The sequence below is a fragment of the Myiozetetes cayanensis genome, unplaced genomic scaffold, assembly GCF_022539395.1.
Source record: "Myiozetetes cayanensis isolate MyiCay16 unplaced genomic scaffold, myiCay2020 scf5-8, whole genome shotgun sequence".
Taxonomy (NCBI): domain Eukaryota; kingdom Metazoa; phylum Chordata; class Aves; order Passeriformes; family Tyrannidae; genus Myiozetetes; species Myiozetetes cayanensis.
Window position 1 is genome coordinate 48,434,004 of NW_026087742.1, and position 21,510 is coordinate 48,455,513.

The 21,510-nt window shown below is 41.2% G+C and overlaps 1 protein-coding gene across 3 annotated transcripts in view; it reads right to left on the reverse strand.

Moving 5' to 3' along the window:
- The window catches only part of STARD13 (StAR related lipid transfer domain containing 13), a 286,747-nt gene that overhangs the window by 109,863 nt on the left and 155,374 nt on the right, over positions 1-21,510 (reverse strand). The window contains exon 1 of one of the 3 annotated variants that reach the window (XM_050332440.1): positions 6,461-6,675. The exons of the other annotated variants lie outside the window; for them this stretch is intronic. Within the exon in view, the coding sequence (XP_050188397.1) occupies positions 6,461-6,629 (169 nt within the window). The 5' untranslated portion in view covers positions 6,630-6,675. Of the gene's footprint in view, positions 1-6,460; positions 6,676-21,510 lie in introns of those variants that run through there. 3 annotated transcript variants of the gene reach the window in all.

The window sequence follows — 21,510 nt, forward strand, 5'->3', positions numbered from 1 at the left end:
TTATCACAAGGACAGAAACTTTTGCTCATCTGCACAACTACATTGGTCAAAATTCCATGTATTCTGAGCTGCTCTGGAGCGATTGTTTTCTCACAGCAGAATTAAACTCCTCAGTCCTGCAATAGATGAGAGATGAAAACCCACAAAATGTTTTCAAACTGAGTCACTCACATCCTTTTCAGCTAAACCGTAAGACTCTCAAGTTCTCTGAATCACATTGTCTACTTTCAACAGCTTCTAAATAGTCCAGCTTAAGGTGCTCAAGCCCTCCTCTCTTGCACTATATTATGGTGTGCAGGTAGTGTTACGATAATTTGCTCTAGTAAAGTCAGCTGACCCATTGAATTGAACCTGAAAGGGGAAACTCAGCAGGGTTTTAAGCAAAAAGTGCAACATGAGGCATGAAGATGAGGGTTTACTGACTTGCCCACATTTAAATACCTGTAAAATGAGTATAAACAAGAAATTACACAACTAGTATATACTGGACTAAGCTCACAGGGCACGTAATTAATCATTTTGCCCTCAAAAGTAACTATTAAAAGGTGTAACAGACTCAGCTATGGACAATTGTTTAATAACTTAGCTACTAGGGTCCTCTCTGCTCAGTCCCTGAGGCACTTACACACCAATCCTCTATAGGAAACAGTTCATATGTTTAAGTGCAATTAGAAGTCTGAGAATATCATATGAAATGAATATGGTAAAACCAATAACTATGGCTAAGATACTATCAATGACTTAATCAAAATAAAATATACACAACTATCTGTTGCCTAGAAAGAAAAATATCTGGCTGAAACCTAAAACTACACATTTTTTTAATTAACATTTATAGTGCTCATGGTACAAATACTGCACTCTATTTTCAGTGATTTCTGTATAAAAACAGACATAAGAAACTGAGTAACAAAAGTGCTAGGCACTTATTCTCTTTATTTCTGTAAGCTGTTTCTATTTTACTTCTCTTATGTAGCATTTTATACACTGCAGTGACTTATCACTTCTTCTAAAGTTAAACTAAAAAAAAACCCCAGTTATTATTACTCTAATGATTCATTTATTGAGCATGTATCTTACACTTATTGGCTTAAATGTCTTTTAATATTACTGCCTCTAATTACACAATAGAATTAATGTGAAATTCAGTATCCTCAATGGTCAATACAGAAGATATATAGCACAAGCACAGCTGTTCATTTCACCACAAACAATTTCCAAACAAGACAGTCTCAAGATTTTAGCTTGGCTCAAACCCTGCTCTAAGTGAAATTGAGAGCAAAAGTCCCCTAACTTAAAGGAAGGGCCAAGATTTACTTCTTGGTGTCCAAACCTGCATGTGTCAGCTGAAGCATCACTAACACTTTGTGGCTGTGAAACTATATGACCAGAAGTAGCCACTAGTATCATTGAATTCAATTTCCAGTACCACACAGGCCACTTCTTGATACATATCACACAGGTATTTGCTCATACCCCTCAGGTATCAATTGAAAAACTCTAGTTTCTCCAAGTCCAGGGCTAAGAACTTGAGGAAAGAGTGTGTAAGGAAGAAAGGATGATGGTAAAGAAGCTTCATGTGACACAGGTCTCAGTTTCTATACCGTATGAAACAACCAACCCAAAGATCCCTCTGCTGTAAGCACATCTGCTCTACAGGTATCTGACAGAGGAGAGGGTGATGGACCATGTCCCAGCTGAGGTCTGCAAGGCAACTCTGCAAGGCAACTCTGCAGCTAAGGATGTTCCTCCTGGTACTCTGGGCCATGCCAGCCCCAGCCCTGTCCTCTCCTGGTACACCTGGGCTGGAGTGCAGGCACAGAGCCACTGCAGACACAAGCAGAGGCACCAGGGGCTGAAAAGGAACTACAAACTGCTGCTGCCTTGACTTACTGGCTTACAAGCTCAAGAGGCAGTAGTACTGGTCAGAAATTACCTAACTGGGGGTGTTTGTATCATTACCACCAAGGCTGAATCTTTTTGGTTAATCTTTTACTTCCCTGGGTTCAGAAAATGGGATTTAAATATGTGTAGGTAAAGTGGACAGATCTTGAGAAATACTATGTTTAAGGTTGTCTGTACAACTGTATTTTGTCCTCTTTGTGTGTCTGACCAAAACGATTGTCTTTAATTTCATAATTGTATCCCATTTCCTATCCTGTAATCCACACCTGTATGCATATGAAGAATTTCACCTGGGCTTTTTTAATGTAGCCTATGACTCCAACATTTTCACTTACATGACTTCCTTGTTCTCTTTTTGAATATGGGAGTATATTATAGCTTATGGTACAATAACAGTTAAAATTTAAGTCACCTAAATTGCATAACTTTTTTCCAAGTCACTTGCATACCTCTCTAACACTTTCCACAAACAGTACTCATGCTTAAAAAAAGAGAATTAAACTCCAAATGGAAGACTATATGATAGAAAAGTGAATTTGTTTGCACCTCTAACACTCGCTCAAACCAGACAAATCCAGGTGACACAAAGATAATAGTACACATAAAAGATCAAAACTGAACTTGCAATACGTAATAGTATAAAACATCTGCTGAGTGCCAGACAGTTTGCCTTGAAAAGGTAAAGTCTGATTTGAGATCGCTTCATCGAACAATTTTTCTCAACTGCTCTTGTCTGTGGACATAAACTGAGACAGATCACAGAGCATTACGCACTGTGGGCAGGAATTTACTCACTGAGAATAAGAATTCGTCTTATTTTCACTTGTTTCTTCCTATTATTTTCTTACTGAATATGCAGACTAAGAATCAAATTCTACTGCAGATGAAAGGGACCATTTCTTTACCAGTGACGTCTAGCTATGCTGAGGCAGATGTGGCTTTGTTCACCTTGACTTACATTCTACTTCTGCTACACAGTTGATTTCAATTTAAAGTTTTCAGAGTATGGTCTTAATTCTTCATTACTTTTTACCTTCAGCTACTTTTTGTATTTTCTGTTCTGCACTGAATTTAGCCATGTACTGTGAAAGAAATAACAACTTTGTGACTCATGTAATATAAATTCTTGAAAGTCACCACCTTATTTATTTAAAGAAAACATGAGTAATCGCTAATGAATTCTCATGCAGTTACTGCACACACAGTTTGAACAAATACCTCAGACCAAGCATGCTACACCCTGTTCCTTTATGCTGAGGCATGTGTCCCTTTTAGTGTGGAAACTAACGGGCTTATGGGGCAAAGGGAATCCTCAAAAAGATTACATTTTGAAAATAACAGTTTGATATCAGACAGATAATTACTACTCACATTTACAGGCCACCTCATAACTCTGCCTCAAGGAGTCGGAGGTGTACATGAACCAAACATTTAGGACTTTCAAAGTATGATCTGATTGAAATAACAGTCTGGTTCCTGCCATTTCCCTTGTGGTGATTTTCTTTTTAGAACTGATTAAATAGTATAATTCCTCTAATGAATCATTTAGTTTATTTTTAACTAACACTAGAGGAAAATACAAAGGAAGGCTTTTTCAGCAAATGTTTTTTTAAAGGAGGAAGAAAAGCTGTATTGCATGATAGGAAGGAGTAATTTAGCATAGTTTAAGATAGCACATGCAGCTAATAACTGAAAGCAGTATATGCAACACTTTGTATTACACTGCATTACTGAACTAGGAATGGAAGCTCTGACTGCTTTACATATTGTAAATCAGATACATCATGATTTTGTAAATCATTCTTTTCACTAAGAAAAAATATCCCTGATGTAAAATTTTCAATGTTTCCTACTGTGAGTGCCTTCAGTCTGAAAACCAGCAACTGAAAAATATCTGGGTAAGAAGTAGAGAGCAGGTATTCAAACAAGCCCCAAGGCAGCTTATCACTTAAACATGTGGCAGATCTGTTTTCAGCAAAGCAATTAACCAGGCAGGATTCACCATTCCAGCGATATTAAAAGGTAGGTTGGATGTTTTTCTAAACACATGTTATAATTCAAATTATTAGACTGGGGAGGTGCTAACACCTGAAAGGGGTAGCTGTGTTCAACTACTTTGTCTTAATGGCCTGAAAATGCATGATTCAAATATATAAATTCAAGCAAATAAAGAATGATTTACATAATTTACTCAGCTGGATGACTGAAAGGAAGTTTTGGTTCTCATCTTGCATCTCCTGGTCTACTTTTCAAAACATCATTCATAAATTCCTCAGTGGTACTCCATTAGTTATGATTCCCATTTGTTCATGGGGTAAAACTCATTTGCCTGTAAAGGAGGATACCTCCACCCATATTACAAAACTCTTCCAGTACCCTTTGGGACAGGGACTGATTCAGTGCCCTCACACTGCTTACAGTCTGAATAAGGCAACCACAGAGGGTGACATGCTGACCCAGCAAAACATGGTGGAAGTCTTGAGAGTGACTGATGGGTCTAGGTTTTTCACCCAGAGTGTAAACTGGAGATTTCAGATTGAGTTACACTAGCTAGACTTAGATTTTCTTGTATTTTTAACACAGCTATTTGTTTCAAAATTACAAGTCATTACTTGGGGCACTGTAGGAAAAAATGTGTGCCTTGGCTATGGTTGCACTAGATGTGTGCCTCCCTACATATCGACTTGTAGGCAGACATCAGCATCTATCTGTACACATAATTTCCTTATTGCTAATGAACTGACACTTAACCAACAGTGGATCCTGTCTGCAGTTTAACATCAATAAAAGAAATGAAGGAAGAAACAGTGTATTCTTAGTGATCCAAAATACAAATATTTCATCTACTGAACTGTAAGGCACATCACATCATCAAGGCACCACACAAATATAATTTCCACAGATCTGTGCAGAACAGGTTGGAAAGCTGTAAAAGAGAGCAGAGGTCATTTACCACAGACCGGCCACCCATGCAACAAGCTGCAGGAAGGAAAGCTACAACTTTGAAACTCCTCACTGTCCCACCATGCAGACTCTCCAAAGTCTTTGCACTGCTGGGAGGCTTTGGCAGCCCTGGCTGTCCCAGACAGGTTATGGGTTACAAGAGGGAATGTTAAACAGCACCATGACAGGCAGAAGAGGTGTGTTAATCCACCATATCCTCAGTTGACGCTGCTTGAACACTAAGTTGGTAATACCACTGCACTAAAATAATTTTCAAATAAACCTGTAGAGATATAAATTACCCTTTCTTTCCATTCAGTTCAGGCTGTACACTGGGTACACAGAATGACATAATATCCTTCCTGAAATCAGAGCTGCAGTAAGGACCAGTATCCTTCAAACACGACTAGTTCCTGAGCTTGCCTTGCAAATAACCATGTTTTCCTGATTGCCACAGAAATGATCTTTTTTATCTTTCTAAACGTGGCCCAAGAATTATGCATTGTTTTCTTTATAAATGCAATAAAATTTCATCACTTTATCCTTGTACTTCTGCCAGAGCTTGACAGCTACAGATACAAGGAATTTTACTGGAAAGCAATACACAGAAATAACCACACCATTTAACTGCCGCAGGTTCGAAGCTCACACCAATTTCTGTGATATTTGCCAGCTATGACAGTAAATTATGTTAACTCTACTGCCCACCCCTAGTTAGAAGAATCAAATATCTTTTTGCAAGCTGTCAAGAAAGTGACTGTTATCCTCAGGATTTTTTTTTTTTACATGACATTTTTCTGCGTGTAGGCCCACATCCACTTTGGAAACTGGTATTCTTGGAAACAGGATGCCATATAAGACTATGATCAATACAAAACTATGTATTAATTTGCTTTTTAATATGGAAAAATCTGTACAGTTAGTTAGGGTTTTTATCTTTGCATTAGCTGTTCTGAAGATGATTTTAAATTGCATGCACAGGCCAAAGGATTTGTTCTGAGGCCAATCTGCATTTAGCTTTAGTGCCATGGATACATATTCAGAAAAAACAAATCAATATATTTTTAATGACTGCCTAGATAACTGCTTAAGCAGCTGCAAAAAGCCAAGCCAGCAATTATTTTTGAGGATATGTGACAAGTTTTCTAAGCCCCTGACAGTTTCCAAAGGATGTTATCCCAGTTGCCTTCCTCCAGTCACACTGGACTTCTGCTTCTTTTTTAATGGGATGACCATCTATAACCATGGACAGGTTACACCTGTAGCAATCGGAGCAGATGTACTGGTGTCAGTAGCTGCTCGGACAGCAAGAAAAGACGAACTTCAGCACTTAAGCTACCACAGCAGTTTATGATTAAAAGGTAATTTAGTTAAATAGCTAATCATGCACTAGTGTTTGTCTCTTGGCTGTCGGTGTATGTGTGCATGCATGTGTAGAAACAGAAAAGTATGAATGACTATTTCAAACTCTGATTCTAGCCCGATTAATTTGGAATAGAGATAGGAAAGGAGCATGATATATGAGGCATTAAAACCTTCTCTCTTACGAAAGAGGAGACCTGTAGACCTTGCGCCAACTCCAGGCAAAGGAGCGCTCCTGACAGTAACTCACCTTGCTGAATTTTCGTCACTAGCTGGTGACGGGCGAGAATCCTGCTGGTCCTGTAGGGAGGGCGCCGGGCTGGCTGATCGCAGCGCCAATACAGCTCCTGGCCCTCGGGGGACACCGCGTTCAAGTAATAGCAGCCCGTGCCCGCGGCCCGGGGCACCTGCTTCAACATCTCTGCTGCCTGAATCCCGCCGTCCCCGCTGCGGCTACTCCAGATTGTAATCAGGGTAATGAGAGGAGGGGAGGCAACAAGCCCGGGGAGCTGCAAAGAGTGAGCGCTTTAAACGAAAAAAAGGAGTGCCAAGAGCTACTACAACTCGGGATTCCGGCTTCTCCCACATGATCCGCGTGAGCCAATCGCTCCCGGTGCAGGCTGTGGAAGTGAGCCTGGGGAGCGGGACAGCCAGCCTTCCCCAGCCCCGCACGCACAGCCTGTCCTGGCCCCGCACAGCCTGCCCCAGCCCGTCCCAGCCACGCACAGCCTGCCCCAGCCCCACACAGCCTTCCCTAGTCCCGCACACACAGCCTGCCCCAGCCCCGCACAGCCTTCCCTAGTCCCGCACACACAGCCTGCCCCAGCCCCGCACAGCCTTCCCTAGTCCCGCACACACAGCCTGCCCCAGCCCCGGCAGCCCCCCGGTCGGCCGGAGTTTACCAAGCACAGGGAGGCTGCACCGGGCCGCTTCAGAAAGCCAAGAAAAAGTTGAAGACGCTCGGGAATGCGTGTTTTAGAGTATGCAGGGCTGCTGAAAACCTTTTCCTCCTCTTCTCTGTGCTGCCCAGCTGTTGACTCATCTCTGGAGATGATGCCCTCACTGCTTTTCTAAAAATCATACCCTTGTTTGCCAAGGAAAAGTCCATTTACGGAAGGGCTGCCTGAATCTCCAAAACCACACGGTACAATGAGCAGTGGAATAAGTGAAGCCCTTGGGATGAAAAATATCAACACCACCTAACAGCAGTCACTCAGCAGTAAACAAAATCCAAGAGTCCCTAATATTAATGCTACCAACAGCTGGTCACAGCGTTGTGGAGGGAAAGGGGATGGAGAGGTTCTCTGTTCTTCAGGTTCCCTGCCATCACATCCTCTTTTTGTTTTGTTTGTTTTGGTTTGTTTGTTTGTTTTTCTGGCGGTTCTTTGTTTGTTGTTTTTTAACAGAAGGGCTCTGTTTTAATTCAGTCCTTCGGTATCAACCATGGAGTTTGCAGAACATGCCGTTTCTTTGGTTAATCATATGGAAACAGAACACTGCCATTTTTATCAGCAAGTGGGTAGCAAATCTGAGTAAATATATACCAGAAATGCCCTCCTAGTCAAATAATTTTGCATTATATTTTAAAATACCAAAATTTTGGTTTAATACACCCCTAGTGTGAGCTGTTTTCTAAGAATTACGGGAAGTAATTTCGTGGCCCTGGAGATCAGCTTCACAGTATCACAAAACCGGAAATGACAGCGACTCAGAAGGCTCTTCCACCTGCATGGCTGTACAGGCTCTTGCCAAAACCTCCTTGCAGGCAGCAGAGCAGCAGAAGGCAGAGATGAGGCAGTAGGCTGGCCGGTTAGCATGGGTCCTGCATGGCTCAGGAACCATGCTGCCACCTCCGTGCCCCTTCCCATGAGGCCGGTGTCAGGCTGGGGGACTGGGAGCTGACAGCACTGTTGGAGCAGCTGCAAGCCCCAGGCAGAAGGGCCTCAACTCTCATCCCAACCCACGGGGGATTTAGACCTCCCCAAACTCCACTATGACATCTACCTGCAGTGACATTATTGTCTGTATCCTGTTCTCCAGCCTTGAGGCCAACAATATGTCACAACATGCCTTGGTACAATGGAGCTCTCCTCCCACTCCCAGCCTCACAGCTGCCCACCAGGGACCTGGCTCCTCACAAAGGACAGCAAGCTTGCTAGCTTGCAAGATCAGGTATAGCCACCTAAACATAAGAGGGGAGAGAGGACCGTTCTAATTCACAATTATTCAGTAAAATTTTGCTCCATGAAAACCTCTTAGGGCAGGGTTTTACTGCAATGCAGTCTATTCTCATTACTCCTTACAAATTTTATTCCTCATCATTGTGGGACTTTTGCAGTGCTATAAAATGGAGAAGTATAATTCTGGGTACTAGAAATTTAAAATGAATGCTCTAGACTGAAAGCCTCCATTACCTTTTTTTACCATTAACAGCACCTGCAAGTCCTGTACATGCTGTTTGTTGCTCCAGGTGTGGCTGCACTGTCTTCTCTGAAAGTCTAAGCAGAGATTTCAAACTGGAGACAGAAGATATGGCACCACGACCACCTGTATTCCCAAACAGAGCTGGTCACTGGCAGCCAGGGATTAGGAAAGACTGGTCTCCTCTCTGCCTTGCTCTGCAAAGAGGAGAGGCCAATTGCTTCACAGGTGTGAGCAGAGAGAGTCTGAACAGAGGGGAGGGGATTGTTTCCACTCCTACCTCAGCTTGCCAAGCCAGCGTGTCAGTCACTCTGCTGTTGCTGTCTTTTCTAGAATAATTATCCCAGAGACTTCCAAGTGTCAATGATGGGCACAGTGTTTATCCAAAGAGACATTACCTCCATGCAGGGAAATTCTTATTTGATTAATCTACAGTTCTTTGGTGTAACTCTACTTATAAAATGCTACTTCTAGTGAAAAGGAAGTATTACCATTTCTTAACATTCTGCTTAGAATTTCATAGGTATTTCTTTTTTCTGTTGGAGAATGCACTGAATTTTTCAGCTAATGGGAGTCTGCATTCTTCCTTGCAATATTTCCAAAGACTACGAAGAAGTTTAATAAAAATGTAATGCTTCAAAAACCAGTCCAAAGAAACAAAAAACAATGCAAGAGTCTGAGTAAGGTACTGCCTAGTGACTAAGTCCATTAAAGGCTCAAGCCAAGTTAATTGCTTATAAGAGACAGCAAAGCACCAGCCTCAGTGCCCCTGTTGCTGCCCATCCTTCCCCACCAGAGGGTAAGACAACAGGGCAGAGCTGCCCTCTCGGCTTCCTCAGCAGCTCATCTGAGAGGCCACAAAGGGCAGAATGAGAAGCCTCTGTTTCAGGGCGATGACTTTGCCTTCCTCCCAAACACAAGGGTCCAAACAGAACTTCAGAGCCGGAGGGCTGCTCCAGGCTCAGTGCTGCTGAGTGCTGCCTGTGCTGAGGCTGAATTCTTTGGCTTCAGTCCAGTACTTGCATAGTAGTCAAATAAAACAAGAAACAACAAGAGTTAGCTGGTCTTGCGGTACTCATTTGAAAGCTCCTGTGCTTGAAGTTGTGTATGGTGGAGGAAAGAATTAGTCCTCATTGCATACTTTTAAAATGACTGTCTCCTCGTTTGGTGACTGCCCTGACATTCACTGTTTATTTTCAAAAATGTGTCATTCAAACGAGAAAACCCCTATGGCCAGAAGCCTCTCAGACAAGAAGTACTACAGAAGCCTAAGTTGTTATATAAAAGCACTAAATATTATTTCAGTCTCAGTCTACAGACTGTTTCTGGAATAGTTAATAGAGCAACATGGAACTTCGTGGTAATGCGTCTCATAAAGGCACTTCAAAATAAAAGCTTCCTTGTGCATTTTACAAAGGCTACAGGGGAGTTCCAGCACACACCTGAAATTGCTGCCTGTCACAACAGAAGCACAGCCCACAAGATGACAACCCAACCCCATGTTCCCATGTTGCGTCTGATCCATCCAGGATTTCATAAAACCATTATGCTGGAGTTAGTGGCTTTTTAAATCTGAATCAGAAACGTCCACGCTTATATATATATAGTGTAAAACCCACATGTCACACCTAACATGAAAATCGGTGACTTGATGGAAACTGAAATATTCTGGAAGATCAGGAATCTTTAGATAAAAGCTTATTCATACAGTACAGCACTACTGACAACTGCAGGGTATAACTGACAAAGTCAGCTGAAGGAGTCATACTCCTCTCTGTATGCATTCATAGACAGAACTGCAAGACTTAATTTTCTGTTCATTGATTTTTATGTCTCTCTGCCACCTTTTCTTCCTGAAATTGCATATGGTGTGAGAAAGAGCAAGCTATTGGCAGGAAAAACCACCCCGGGGCTACCACATACACTGAGGCAGTACCTGAGACCTCCTTCCATTTCACTGAGAGAGGGGTGATGTCATCAGCTGGATAACACAGTGTAGTGTACTCCAGAAATGCTAAAATGTATTTGATATCAAACTATGTACTTGTGACCGGCTTTTCTGAGCAAACCAATAGCGTTATTTTCTGCACTCCTCCTTGACCTTGAAAGTGTTACTCATGAAAGCACAAGGTAATGCTACTGACAGTGGGGTTGTTGAGGGTAAATTGAGATGAACGGCACTTTCCCACTTGTATTCCTGTAACATAAATGCTTTCTTACATCTTAGAATGCACCCCTTCCAGTGAACTGTGAGATAGGTCCACAATGTTGTACCTGGCGCGGAGTTCTTTGGGCTTGGATTGAACCTGCTGTTCTCACACAGTAATCAGCCACTTGATCTTCCTGCAGTGACCCATTTCCCTTTTATTGTTAGTTGCACTTATCTTGTTATGTCACATCTAAAATTAAATGCCAACTTGATGGCTTCTCTTCATTTGAAAGCACTGGTTCTATGAGAACAAAACAGCTTCCTATCCACCAGAGGAGCACAGTTGTTATTAACATTAGTGACATGTAATTAGATGAAGCAGGAAACTCCTGTTTTCAAGTCACAGAAGAAAAAAAATCATGCGTCTTCTTTAAACTTGCTGATCTCTGGATTCACTTCTATAATTCTGCAGGTAGAAGAATACCTCAGTTTGCTGGATATGGACTAACTCCAATATTCTATATACGCAATACATCCTGCACTGGATATTGATGTCCTATCCACATATCTCTATCCTATATTTCTTACCTGTATCTGCCTTTACAGATGCCTGCAAAGCAGCTCATATGTTAAGAGTAGGCAATTTCTCCTTTCTGAAATTTAGGAAGAGAAAAAATTCACACACAGGGAATCCAAAACTGTGTTTAAGATGAGGCTTTCACTTATTTCATATGTTTTGAATCCTGTCTCTGGGACCATGACTTTTAAAAGCAGAAGTTCACTGCCTGATGTTTAGGAAAAATGTTTTATGTTTGAGCACAGACATTTATTTGAGAGTTGTTTCCTGGGACTACTACAGGCTGCAAACTCATTTATACAGGGCACGAAACAGCAGTGTCTCTAGAGCAGCCAGAAATGTTTCCCTCTGACTCAGCGACACTTTGACTGTCTTCCTGAGGCCATGCTGGGACACCGAGGCTCTGCAGCTCATCTGGTGCTGCCAGGAATCAGACTAGGGCAAAAGGGAAATAGTTTATGCGAGATTTCTACATTGCCAGGAAGTGAGATGGAGACGGCTAATAGCTGCACAGTGTTACCACAGAGGATTGTTTCACTGGAAAGCTGATACTGATGTGTTCTGGAGGCAAGTCAGCTGCTATGTCAACTGTCTGATAGTGAGTTTTAAAAATGAATACTGCTACCCAGAGTTTCTTCTTATATATGAGAGACAGGCTTATACGCACCCTTGAAGATAAACTTCAAACCAGGAGACGGGGCTTCTGAATAGAACATTATATCCTTCTGCTCTGTTCTAATGTCCCTGTTCCAGCATAAGAGGACTATCCATTTGCATTTTAAGATCCACATGTTCAATGGGTAGTACTGCTACCAAAAATACCTCCTGATTACAAAAAAGCATCAGTGACCTGGCCAAACCACAGAAGGCAGCTCTAACACAAGCAGGGGATTAGAAATTACATGCAGGCTCAGTACAAGAGTAGTATGTTTTAGGGCACAAAGGATGGCAGGGAGGTGACTGACCCAACAGCCACTCAGGCAAATTCAGAAAAATAAGGATACATTCAAGAAGCCAAGATGATGAGAGTCATGGCAAGAAAGCTGAAGTGATTCCTCTCATCATTTCTCCTATGGAGAAGCTCAGGGATGTTCAATAAACAAAATGAATAGGAACTGATTTGAAAAAGATCCTCTACCAAGCAATCATAATGAAGCTCAGCTTACCACCAAGGAAAAGGCCACTTGTGGTTTAATGGCAGCTTAAAGACAGAAACTTGTTTTGTCCACTATGCATACATGATTTTTATAAAGGCACTGAGTAGTGACTTGGCAAAATATAATGATGATACAAAATTAGTCTGGCAGTCAAAACAGAAATTGGTTGTAAACAGTGATTCTTATAATATTGACTGAGAAGGCATTAAAACTAAGTGCTGCTGATAAATGTACTGGATAAAAACTACCCTATAGGTACACAGTGCCCAGTGATGACATTTAATGGAGCTGTTATCACTGAGGAAACAAATCTTGGACAGGTTTATGAAAATCCAATACAAGTGCTCAGTAGAAACAAAAAAGAGCTAAGAAAATTTTAAAACCTTTTAGAAAAGTAATAGAGCACAAACCAACAAACATCATTATGCTATTACAAAGGTCTGCCTACTAGTTGGTGTGCTGAGGTCTTTTCTTGCAGTGGATAAAGTTGGGAACAGTAAGTGAAATGATGATGGGGTAGGTTCAAAATGATTGAACATCAGTATTTCTTTACAGAGTTCAAAAAAGGGTTAAATTCCTGGAAGAAAAATTCAGCATTAAGCACAGAATTACAGCTCATGGCTCAGGACCTCCTTGAACCATGTGAATGCAAGTAGGATATATAACATGTACAGGATCACTATATGTCTGTCCCAGCAATATATTTTTCCCAAAATAGTTGCATCTGCCTGCTGCCTAACACATGACATGGATTGGTCTGACCAGGAGTGGCCAGTATATATTCTTACCTGAGCTAACCAGACTGCACCCACCCCATGGACTATGTAAACGTGGGATACTAACAGCACTGCTAGTGCATTAATACATCAAAATAACCACTCCTGTGGTCTGTGGCTGGAGCCTGCAGAATGACGGTATTTCCCTGGGCACAGCCTTTCTGTGCCCTCCTGTCATATTTGCTGGTGAAGTATAAGCTGGTGGTCTGTTGGCCACAATTTCGGGCTCAGAGGATGTGACCTTTCTGTCCCTTCTGCTCTCCCTGGGGCTTAAAAGGGACCAAAAGCTCCTGGCTGGTGGATAAAGTCATTGGAAGGGGTCAGTTGTTTCATCCAGTGCTTGACTGCTAATTTAGGCATTATGGTCTCACTGCTGTTCAGTTTTAAACATCGTATTTTTTCTCAGTCAAACCACACCAGCATATGAATAGAGACTCCACTGGCCTTAGCTGAACTCTTCACAAGCCGAGAATAGCCGGCATCCCACACTGTGTAAGTCCCTAAAGATGGTGGTTCTCAACAGTAAATTAAAAAGAACACAAACAGTTGGGAAATAAATAGAGTTCAAAACAGATGTCAAAAGAGAGGAAGATGTTTCAGGTGGCAGACCTCCTCTGCTAAAATATTTGGAGAGTATTATGACAGGAATGAGCTAAAAGTAGTTTCCACACTCTTAGTGCAACTCCATCTGCTGAATCTATACACGTTACTAAAACTAATCCCACAGGAACTGTGTAAATATATTTAAGTAGTGGTGGGCTTAACACACATCCTAATCTCACAGTGTCACTAACAAAGTGTTTGGATAACACACTGATAACATAAGAAAGTATTTAGATAAACTTAGTTTCTTACAGTTATCCAAATACATTGTAAATCCCTACACAGCCCTACTGCTGGTGTCACTCTGAACCACAGGCGAACATTCCTATCTCAGCTGAAGGTTCATGCCTTCACAGACTTCATGTGAGGGCTTTGCTATTTATTTTGTTTTCAACAAGACTCCAGTGCCACGGTGATGAAAGAGGCAAGAGAGGAAATATTCAGGTTTTGATTTGGTTTTAAGAGAAGGTTTTTTTCATCTCTGCTAGAGAGACAATGCCAAAGTTAACATTTTGTAAAAATTTTTAAAAAGCAAGAAGACAGAACAGAATAGCTCTTGAAACACTGTTTCAAACACAGCAGCATGGGACTGGTGCATGTGAATGTGAAATTTTCCAGGCTCCTTGAAATCAACAAGTATTTGTCTCTGGCCCAGTGGGGCAGATGGACAGTGATGGTTAAGGTGCAGGACTAGTTGACAGTGACTTGCTGGAAGACCTCAGGGAAATTGTCTAACCTGTCTTTGTATCAGTTTCCTGACTGATAACAATAATCTTTGCCTTTCTTAACTATTTGGGCATCTATATTAAAAAAAAAAAAAAAAAAAAGAGAAAAAAAAAGGACAATTTTGTAGGTAGATTTCCTTATAAGCAGTATCAGTCCACTGGAGGCAGGCTAAAATCTACTGTAACTGTATGAACTAAGGAGGAAATAAATATCCTTTAGAATGGTCCTACACCTGCAGTGGATTCCTTCAGATGAGACACTTATTGCCTAAACTTGCAGAATGCCACAGATTTCCCAATATGTTTTTAAATGCATGTTATCGGATCTTGTAAATACTGTGTAACAAGGATGTAGTGTTCACACATGTGGCTTTGCAAACCAATATGCACTAACTGATAAGCTGAGTCTTGACTCTAAGGCTGGACTGCAGACTAGCACATAAAGAAGTACTCTGTGGGGTGTATATAAAGCATTTTGCTCACTGACAGTTAAAACGTCTCTTTTTTTATTCTACAATCCCCAAGCCATCACCACCAAGGCAGCCACTAGGTCCTCCCCATGGTATCTGGGTATGTGCTTGCCCATGCTCTGCAGAATAGGGTGCATGTGACATTTTCTTCCCTCCTCCAGATCTTGGGCATCCCAGAACCAGAACAAACATCCAGCACAGAAAATAGTATGGATGAGCAGTGAACCTTCACTGTGAGGTTGCAGATTTTTTTTCCAAAGGATGAAGCACTAGTGTCTCAAATCAAGTAGCATAAAAATGTACAGTGGGACAACAACTTTAAGGCTGACCCACCATCTCACAGTAAGTGTGACCAACACACTTGCACACTTAGCTGGCTGCATAATTTCAGCCATCCTGGTGCCTGATTAGTAACCTCACAAATAAAGAAGCCAGGGGGCATATGGGACATGCATGGACCACATATCCCTCATCCAAAGCTAGAATTCAGCATAATCTACATCATGTGTTCTATACACTGCATTAGTTGCCCTGTATGTCTGAAAGAGAATGCATGATGCCTATCATTTTTTTTAATTCCAAATTATTTCTTTCTTCATATTGGAAAATTTAGGAGTATCAGTTACATATATATATACACACATATATGTAATTTCTTTTCTTATTACAAAAAATACTCTCCCCCCAAAACCCCCACAATAACCCCTGGCAGACCTTTCACAATAAACTAGCAGTGGGACAGTTTACAATATAGATACTTATGAACTGGACAAGTTCCTAGCCAGGATTTTCTGTATCCCAGTAATCAAATGCTCTGTGCATAATTTAAGCTTTCAGTTTCTAGACTCCATATTTCTGGCACTCTTTTTTTTTTTTTTTTTTTTTTTTTCACTCACAGTTTCCACTGCACCATATACACACCATAGCGCTGATGTGTCTCACTGGATAAAGTAATTTTGGCAGACAAGCTTCAGGTGGCTTTTTGTGGGCTTTTTTTACAGAGTGGAAGCCTGCCAAATAGCAGGAGTGACACAGAGGAAAGGGCTTCCTATAGCTCCCTTGGCAGTCACTACACTGCTTTTCCTGAGAAAGGGCAGACAGTTTGCTCCTCTCCTTTCCCACAGTCTGCCCTCCAGTGTGCAGGAAGGGCCAGAGATAGCTTAGAACTTGCAGCAATGCAGACAAGGTGAATTATTTTCCAGCAGACATTCCCTCCTTCTCCTCCAGTACCCCCAGTGGCTGTACTTGACCTCTCTCCTTTCTAGCCCACACACTCCCTTGCACATCCTCCTCCAGCGGTCACTTACCAAGATGTCTCTTCTGTTGATTCCCCCTCTGCTCGAAGTAGGCAGACCAAGAGAGTTGGTTGATAAGGTCCATAACAGCTGTGAATTTCTTCTCACTCTCTCAATTCCAGTGTGATGAAAATATTTCCGTCTACCCTCGACTTTATCCTGGCATCCTATCACGTCCCTCTCACAGGCTTCCTCCCTTTCCCAATTTCTGAATACACAGCTCTGTTTCAAATCAATCCCACAGTGTTCCTCATTTGTTGTTGTCTACTTTAGGTGTTGCTCCATGTTTATGGAATGCAGTTTTACTGGAAAAATTCCTTGGCCAAAACCTTCAAAAGGAACTACTCATCTTGGGTCTGTTTTCCACGACACTTGCACAGCTCTGACTTTTGGGAATGTTGGTTTCCTCTGTCTGAACATAAGACCTCTTTGAAGTATCTCAAGTTGGGCAACTAAAGATTGCAGAACTGAAATTGCACCTGACCTCTAAAGAAGGTTGGTCCTGTTTATGTTTACCAATTTTCTTTTCCTCAATCAGATTTTGACAGGCAAGTGGTGTTCTGAGCTGTGAGGACATGAAATTAAGACAAAACTGGGTCCTGAAAGAAGTTTTCAGATTATGCTGCTGTGGAGGTCTCCAAACCAGAATTCATGTATATACTGTAAGCGCTCAGGATTTGCACTTATGTAGCTGAGATTAGAATTGACTTTAAAATACTCTGTACGTACTCTGTTCTTGGATTGCAAAATAATGAAATAGAGATTCATGTATTTCAGTCTTTATTTCTCCTCCTTTTATGTCCCAAGGAGCTTATGACAAATAATATACTCACTCGTTCCTAATATGTTACCAAACATAATAGGTTGGATGATGAATTAAAACCAAATGGAGTTCTGAATGTTTTGCTTTCAAACCACTAGTAAGCCTGCATGCTTTAAAAGTAAACTTTGTTCCCCCTTTGCTCAGACTACTGACAATTCATGTGACAACTCTGGCCGTGACACCTGTGAATGATGTGAAAATAACTTTTTAAAATAGCAATGTGATGTGGGGCTTTACACGTCTCCAGAACATTTCAAATGGGAAAAAGTCTCTGTGTCTCACCAGCTTAGGTGTAGCTCAGCTAGGAAGTGCACAGTCACATCGTAAACCTCCCTCTTTGTTCCTAATTGGCAGCCTTGTTAACAACATCAGCAAAGAACTATTTACTGAAACCTGGAAGCTAAAAGGTCATACTATAAACTTGTCATGTTGTTACACTCTTTCCTAGGCATGTTGTGCTGTTGTGAAAAACAGGATACCTGAGGCTGATGGACTTCTGCGCTGACTGAGGACACAGTACAATAAATATTCACACATTAGATAACTAAATAGTACTTTAAAAAGTGAACCTCAAATGCACTTTTAAAACATGCATTAAGAATTCTGTATGGTTGCAGCCCTTCGCTTAGCTAAACCTGTCAGGGTTCACAAGTAAAATCACACAGGTTTTATTACAAGGAATTCAGCATGTCTTCTAAAGACATGCAGTTCACAACCTGCCTACCCAGAATAAACTGGAAATGAAGAAATACATTTAAGCAAGGTTCAGGTACACTATCTGGTTACTCTTGGAACATGTAACTTTAAGTGCATGTTCAAGTGCCATTGAAGTCACATATGCCTTGTCAGCTCCATCTCTTGCTTTGCTTACTTGAACAGGTACTTTAAGCCAGAGATACTATAAGCAGCAACCTCTAAAATTAAACTTCTGCAGTGCTAGTGGCTCACTGATTTCCATATCAAAGGCACTCAGGTGGCAGCTGAAGGGGATGGCTTTTCCCCATTTGTCACTTATGCAAGCAGGTCTTTGGTGCTGTCACTTGGCTAGGATTATGGAAAGAAATAAGCACCACTGGAGGGCAATTCAACCCTCTTGTCTCACACACCTATTTCGGGATGACAAGACTTGCTTTCAGAGGTACCTATTTCTGTCTTGACTGCAAAGGACCTGGTGTGACTAGATCAATTGTTTTAGAAGGCATTCCCACTAGACTCACTCCTTTCAAGTCAGAGATGTTTTTCACTCTGTATGTTATTTATAACATGAATCAAGGTTGCGTGGATAGAGCATAATATAATCTGCCTTCTGAAGACTAAAAGAAACTTAAATGGAAAAGGAATGAATATTTCTTTTTACAAGTATTTCTGGTAAAGCTTAGCTGACTTGTCTGCTCCTTTCCCATTTTGGAATCCGACCTTAATCTGGAGTTCAAGTTGAAACTGTGCTTTAGCAGGGCTGACAGGTACATCAGTGGTTATGTTGCATACCTTGGGAAGATAGGGAAATGCCAACATGGATTGCATTCACAAATTCATTGGCAAGCTAAGTCTAAGGATGCCATCTTGGGATAGGTTTCTTTGTCTCTACCATTTCACTAGCAGGGTTTGCATAAAGAAAGGCTGAAATTGCTATGTGCTAAGAAATCCAGGGAAGAATTAAATGTTAACTTCTTCCTACTGATTATTTCATACTTATTATGTTATTGCTGAGTGTTTCATCCCATGCAATTATGTGAACATGTATGTTTTAGTCAGGCATCTACTGGCAAAATTGAGAGACTAGACTTTCAGTGCAAAACAATGCCCTCTATTAAAGAAATAAGTCGTTAAATAAGGGCATCTATAAATAGAAAGGGTTGTAAAAACAAATAGGAGAAAGCATCTGGCTTGCAACATCTTTGCACAATTTGCAGTAGCTAAATCTGGACTCAATTAGTGACCTGTTTATTTTCCAAAATTTCAGTAAAATGCCTTGGTAAAAACTTAATCTGTCTCTGGAGAACATCTTACTTCCTTCCATATGTTGCCCGATCTGTCACAGCAATAAACTTCTTCCCAGTTTCAAGATCCCTAACGACTGCACCAACTTATGCTTTCCATAAAAGAAGAGATAATGGTTTCAGCCCTCTACAAGTCATGATTCTCCCTTAAGAGAAAGCAACACAAAGGAGTGCAAGAAGCAGCAAGTGCCCTGTGTTAAAGCCTCTATTGTGACCTAGAATCCAGAGATTTAAAACAGTTCTTACCTACAATTCATCCCAGCTGTTTTATAATCCCTCTGAATTTGATACTTTCTCTAAAATGCTGCCATACCACGATTAATATATATGCCTTGGCTTTGTAAACACTTGTCCTGCTGTCCTTGTTGTTTAGAGTGCCTTCAAAAGAAACAGCTTAGGCCGTTTAGTAATTACACATGTTTATGGTTTTGTATAAAACAAACCAGATGTTTCAGAGTCAATTTTATTTGGTGGTGTTCTGTCTAACCCAGATTCTGAAATGTATTTGACCTCTATTTGAATCAGATTAGGTATAGTATCTTTTGTTTTATTATATGTTGGAAATATGGATGTTCTGGTACCTTCCTGTTTCTGAAGAACTCACTCATCCAACCACACTGACATAATAGACAGCAATCTTTTTTAAAAGAATATACTGTTGGTTTAGAGGCTAAATGTAAAAAAAACAGACTAGTGCACATGAGTCAAACACTTAACCATATAAATCTATACAGCATTTAGGTGCTCGGTTGAATGAAGACCATAATCAAATAATCAGTTTTGTTCTGAAACAAAAGCATTTGGAGCTGTCCAGAGATATACAGAGAGCTCAAATACTATCACCAAAATACTCATTTGCCAAGCTGATATAAAACTACATGCTTCTGATTCTCTATGAACTTACATTTCTTTATGTTCAGGAGTGATGGAGTGATGATAAAAGCCATCCTTACATCAGAATCCAGAGTGTTTCTGCTGATTTTAGGGAAGCTCTTTACTTTTTTAAAGTAAATGTCAGTGAAAAAAATGGTCCAATATTTAGCTGCTAACAAAGCTGTAAGACTTTCTTCCCAGGAAAGACACTGGGCAACTTCCAAATACCTCACTATGTGGCAGAAATTCAGGTAGAGGTTCAATATACATGTGTTTGGTTATGCGTGTTAATGGCAATTACTGACATTTGGAAAGTTGACTATGTATTTTTGGTTATAGAATTTCCCAGTTGGTTCAAAGGAAGCTGATGGGCTGATGGGCTGATGGGCTCAATGCTGCCATGGAGCTTGAAAAACCTCGACTGAGAAAAGTAAGAGAAAACGTGGTAAAAGTGAATGAAGTAATAAATAATGCAGGAAAGAGGAATCAATTGTCATTTTTACCTTCATATGATATCAAAAATACAGTGATAAAATTTTAAATGTACAAGCTTAAGTTTAAAAATTGAAGAGAAAAAATGTGTGCTACACATTGATTTTACTTGAAAGCACATGATCTGAGTCACTAATTATACTATTACACAGCAGTCCTTCTCCTATCAGTTTTCTTAAAACGATCAACTTCTCTAGCAGTTGCCTATATTGTAAAATTAATTTTCTTCTACTTTGTTTAGCAAGCTATTCTGAAGACGAACATTTACCTTCTCTCAAACAGTGACTTCCACAAATGAAAGCAGAAAAAGTGGTGCCAGCCTTTACTGAAAATCCTGGCTTCAACACATCTACACAGACACCCTGCCCTCTGTGAGTGGGACAGGGACCTAGTTGGGGCCAGGAGCAAAGGCGGAAGATTTAACACAGCGTAACTAAAACTGGGAACCTCATCAGGAGCCGAGAGCCTCCAGGACCCACAGGTAGCAGGACAGCAGCTGACAGGGGGACAGATGTGTAAAATAAGCCCTTAGGGGGCAGTTGTGACCAGGGTGTGGCACAGCAGTTTGCACAGAAGGCTGCTGTGGAGCAGTGCCAGCTCGACCAGGGAGCAACGGTATCACCTGGCAGAAAGCCATGGCCTTGCTAAGCTCCACACCCAGCATGACTGACAGCTGCCCAGGAACACACTGCCACCCAGGTGCCACCTGCAGGGTGGGCCTGGTTCTTGTACCAGTACGAGATGGCAGCTGCGAGCACAGCTGTGGGAGTGCGCCCAGGCGGAGAAACTTCTCTGCTTAATGACAGGGTGGGGGGATCACAGCCCAGCTGAGGTGTATCTACATCAATGCCCACAGAATGGGCAACAAATGGGAGAAACTGGAAGCCACTGTGCAGCAGGAAAACTACGACATAGTTGCCATCACAGAGACATAGTGGG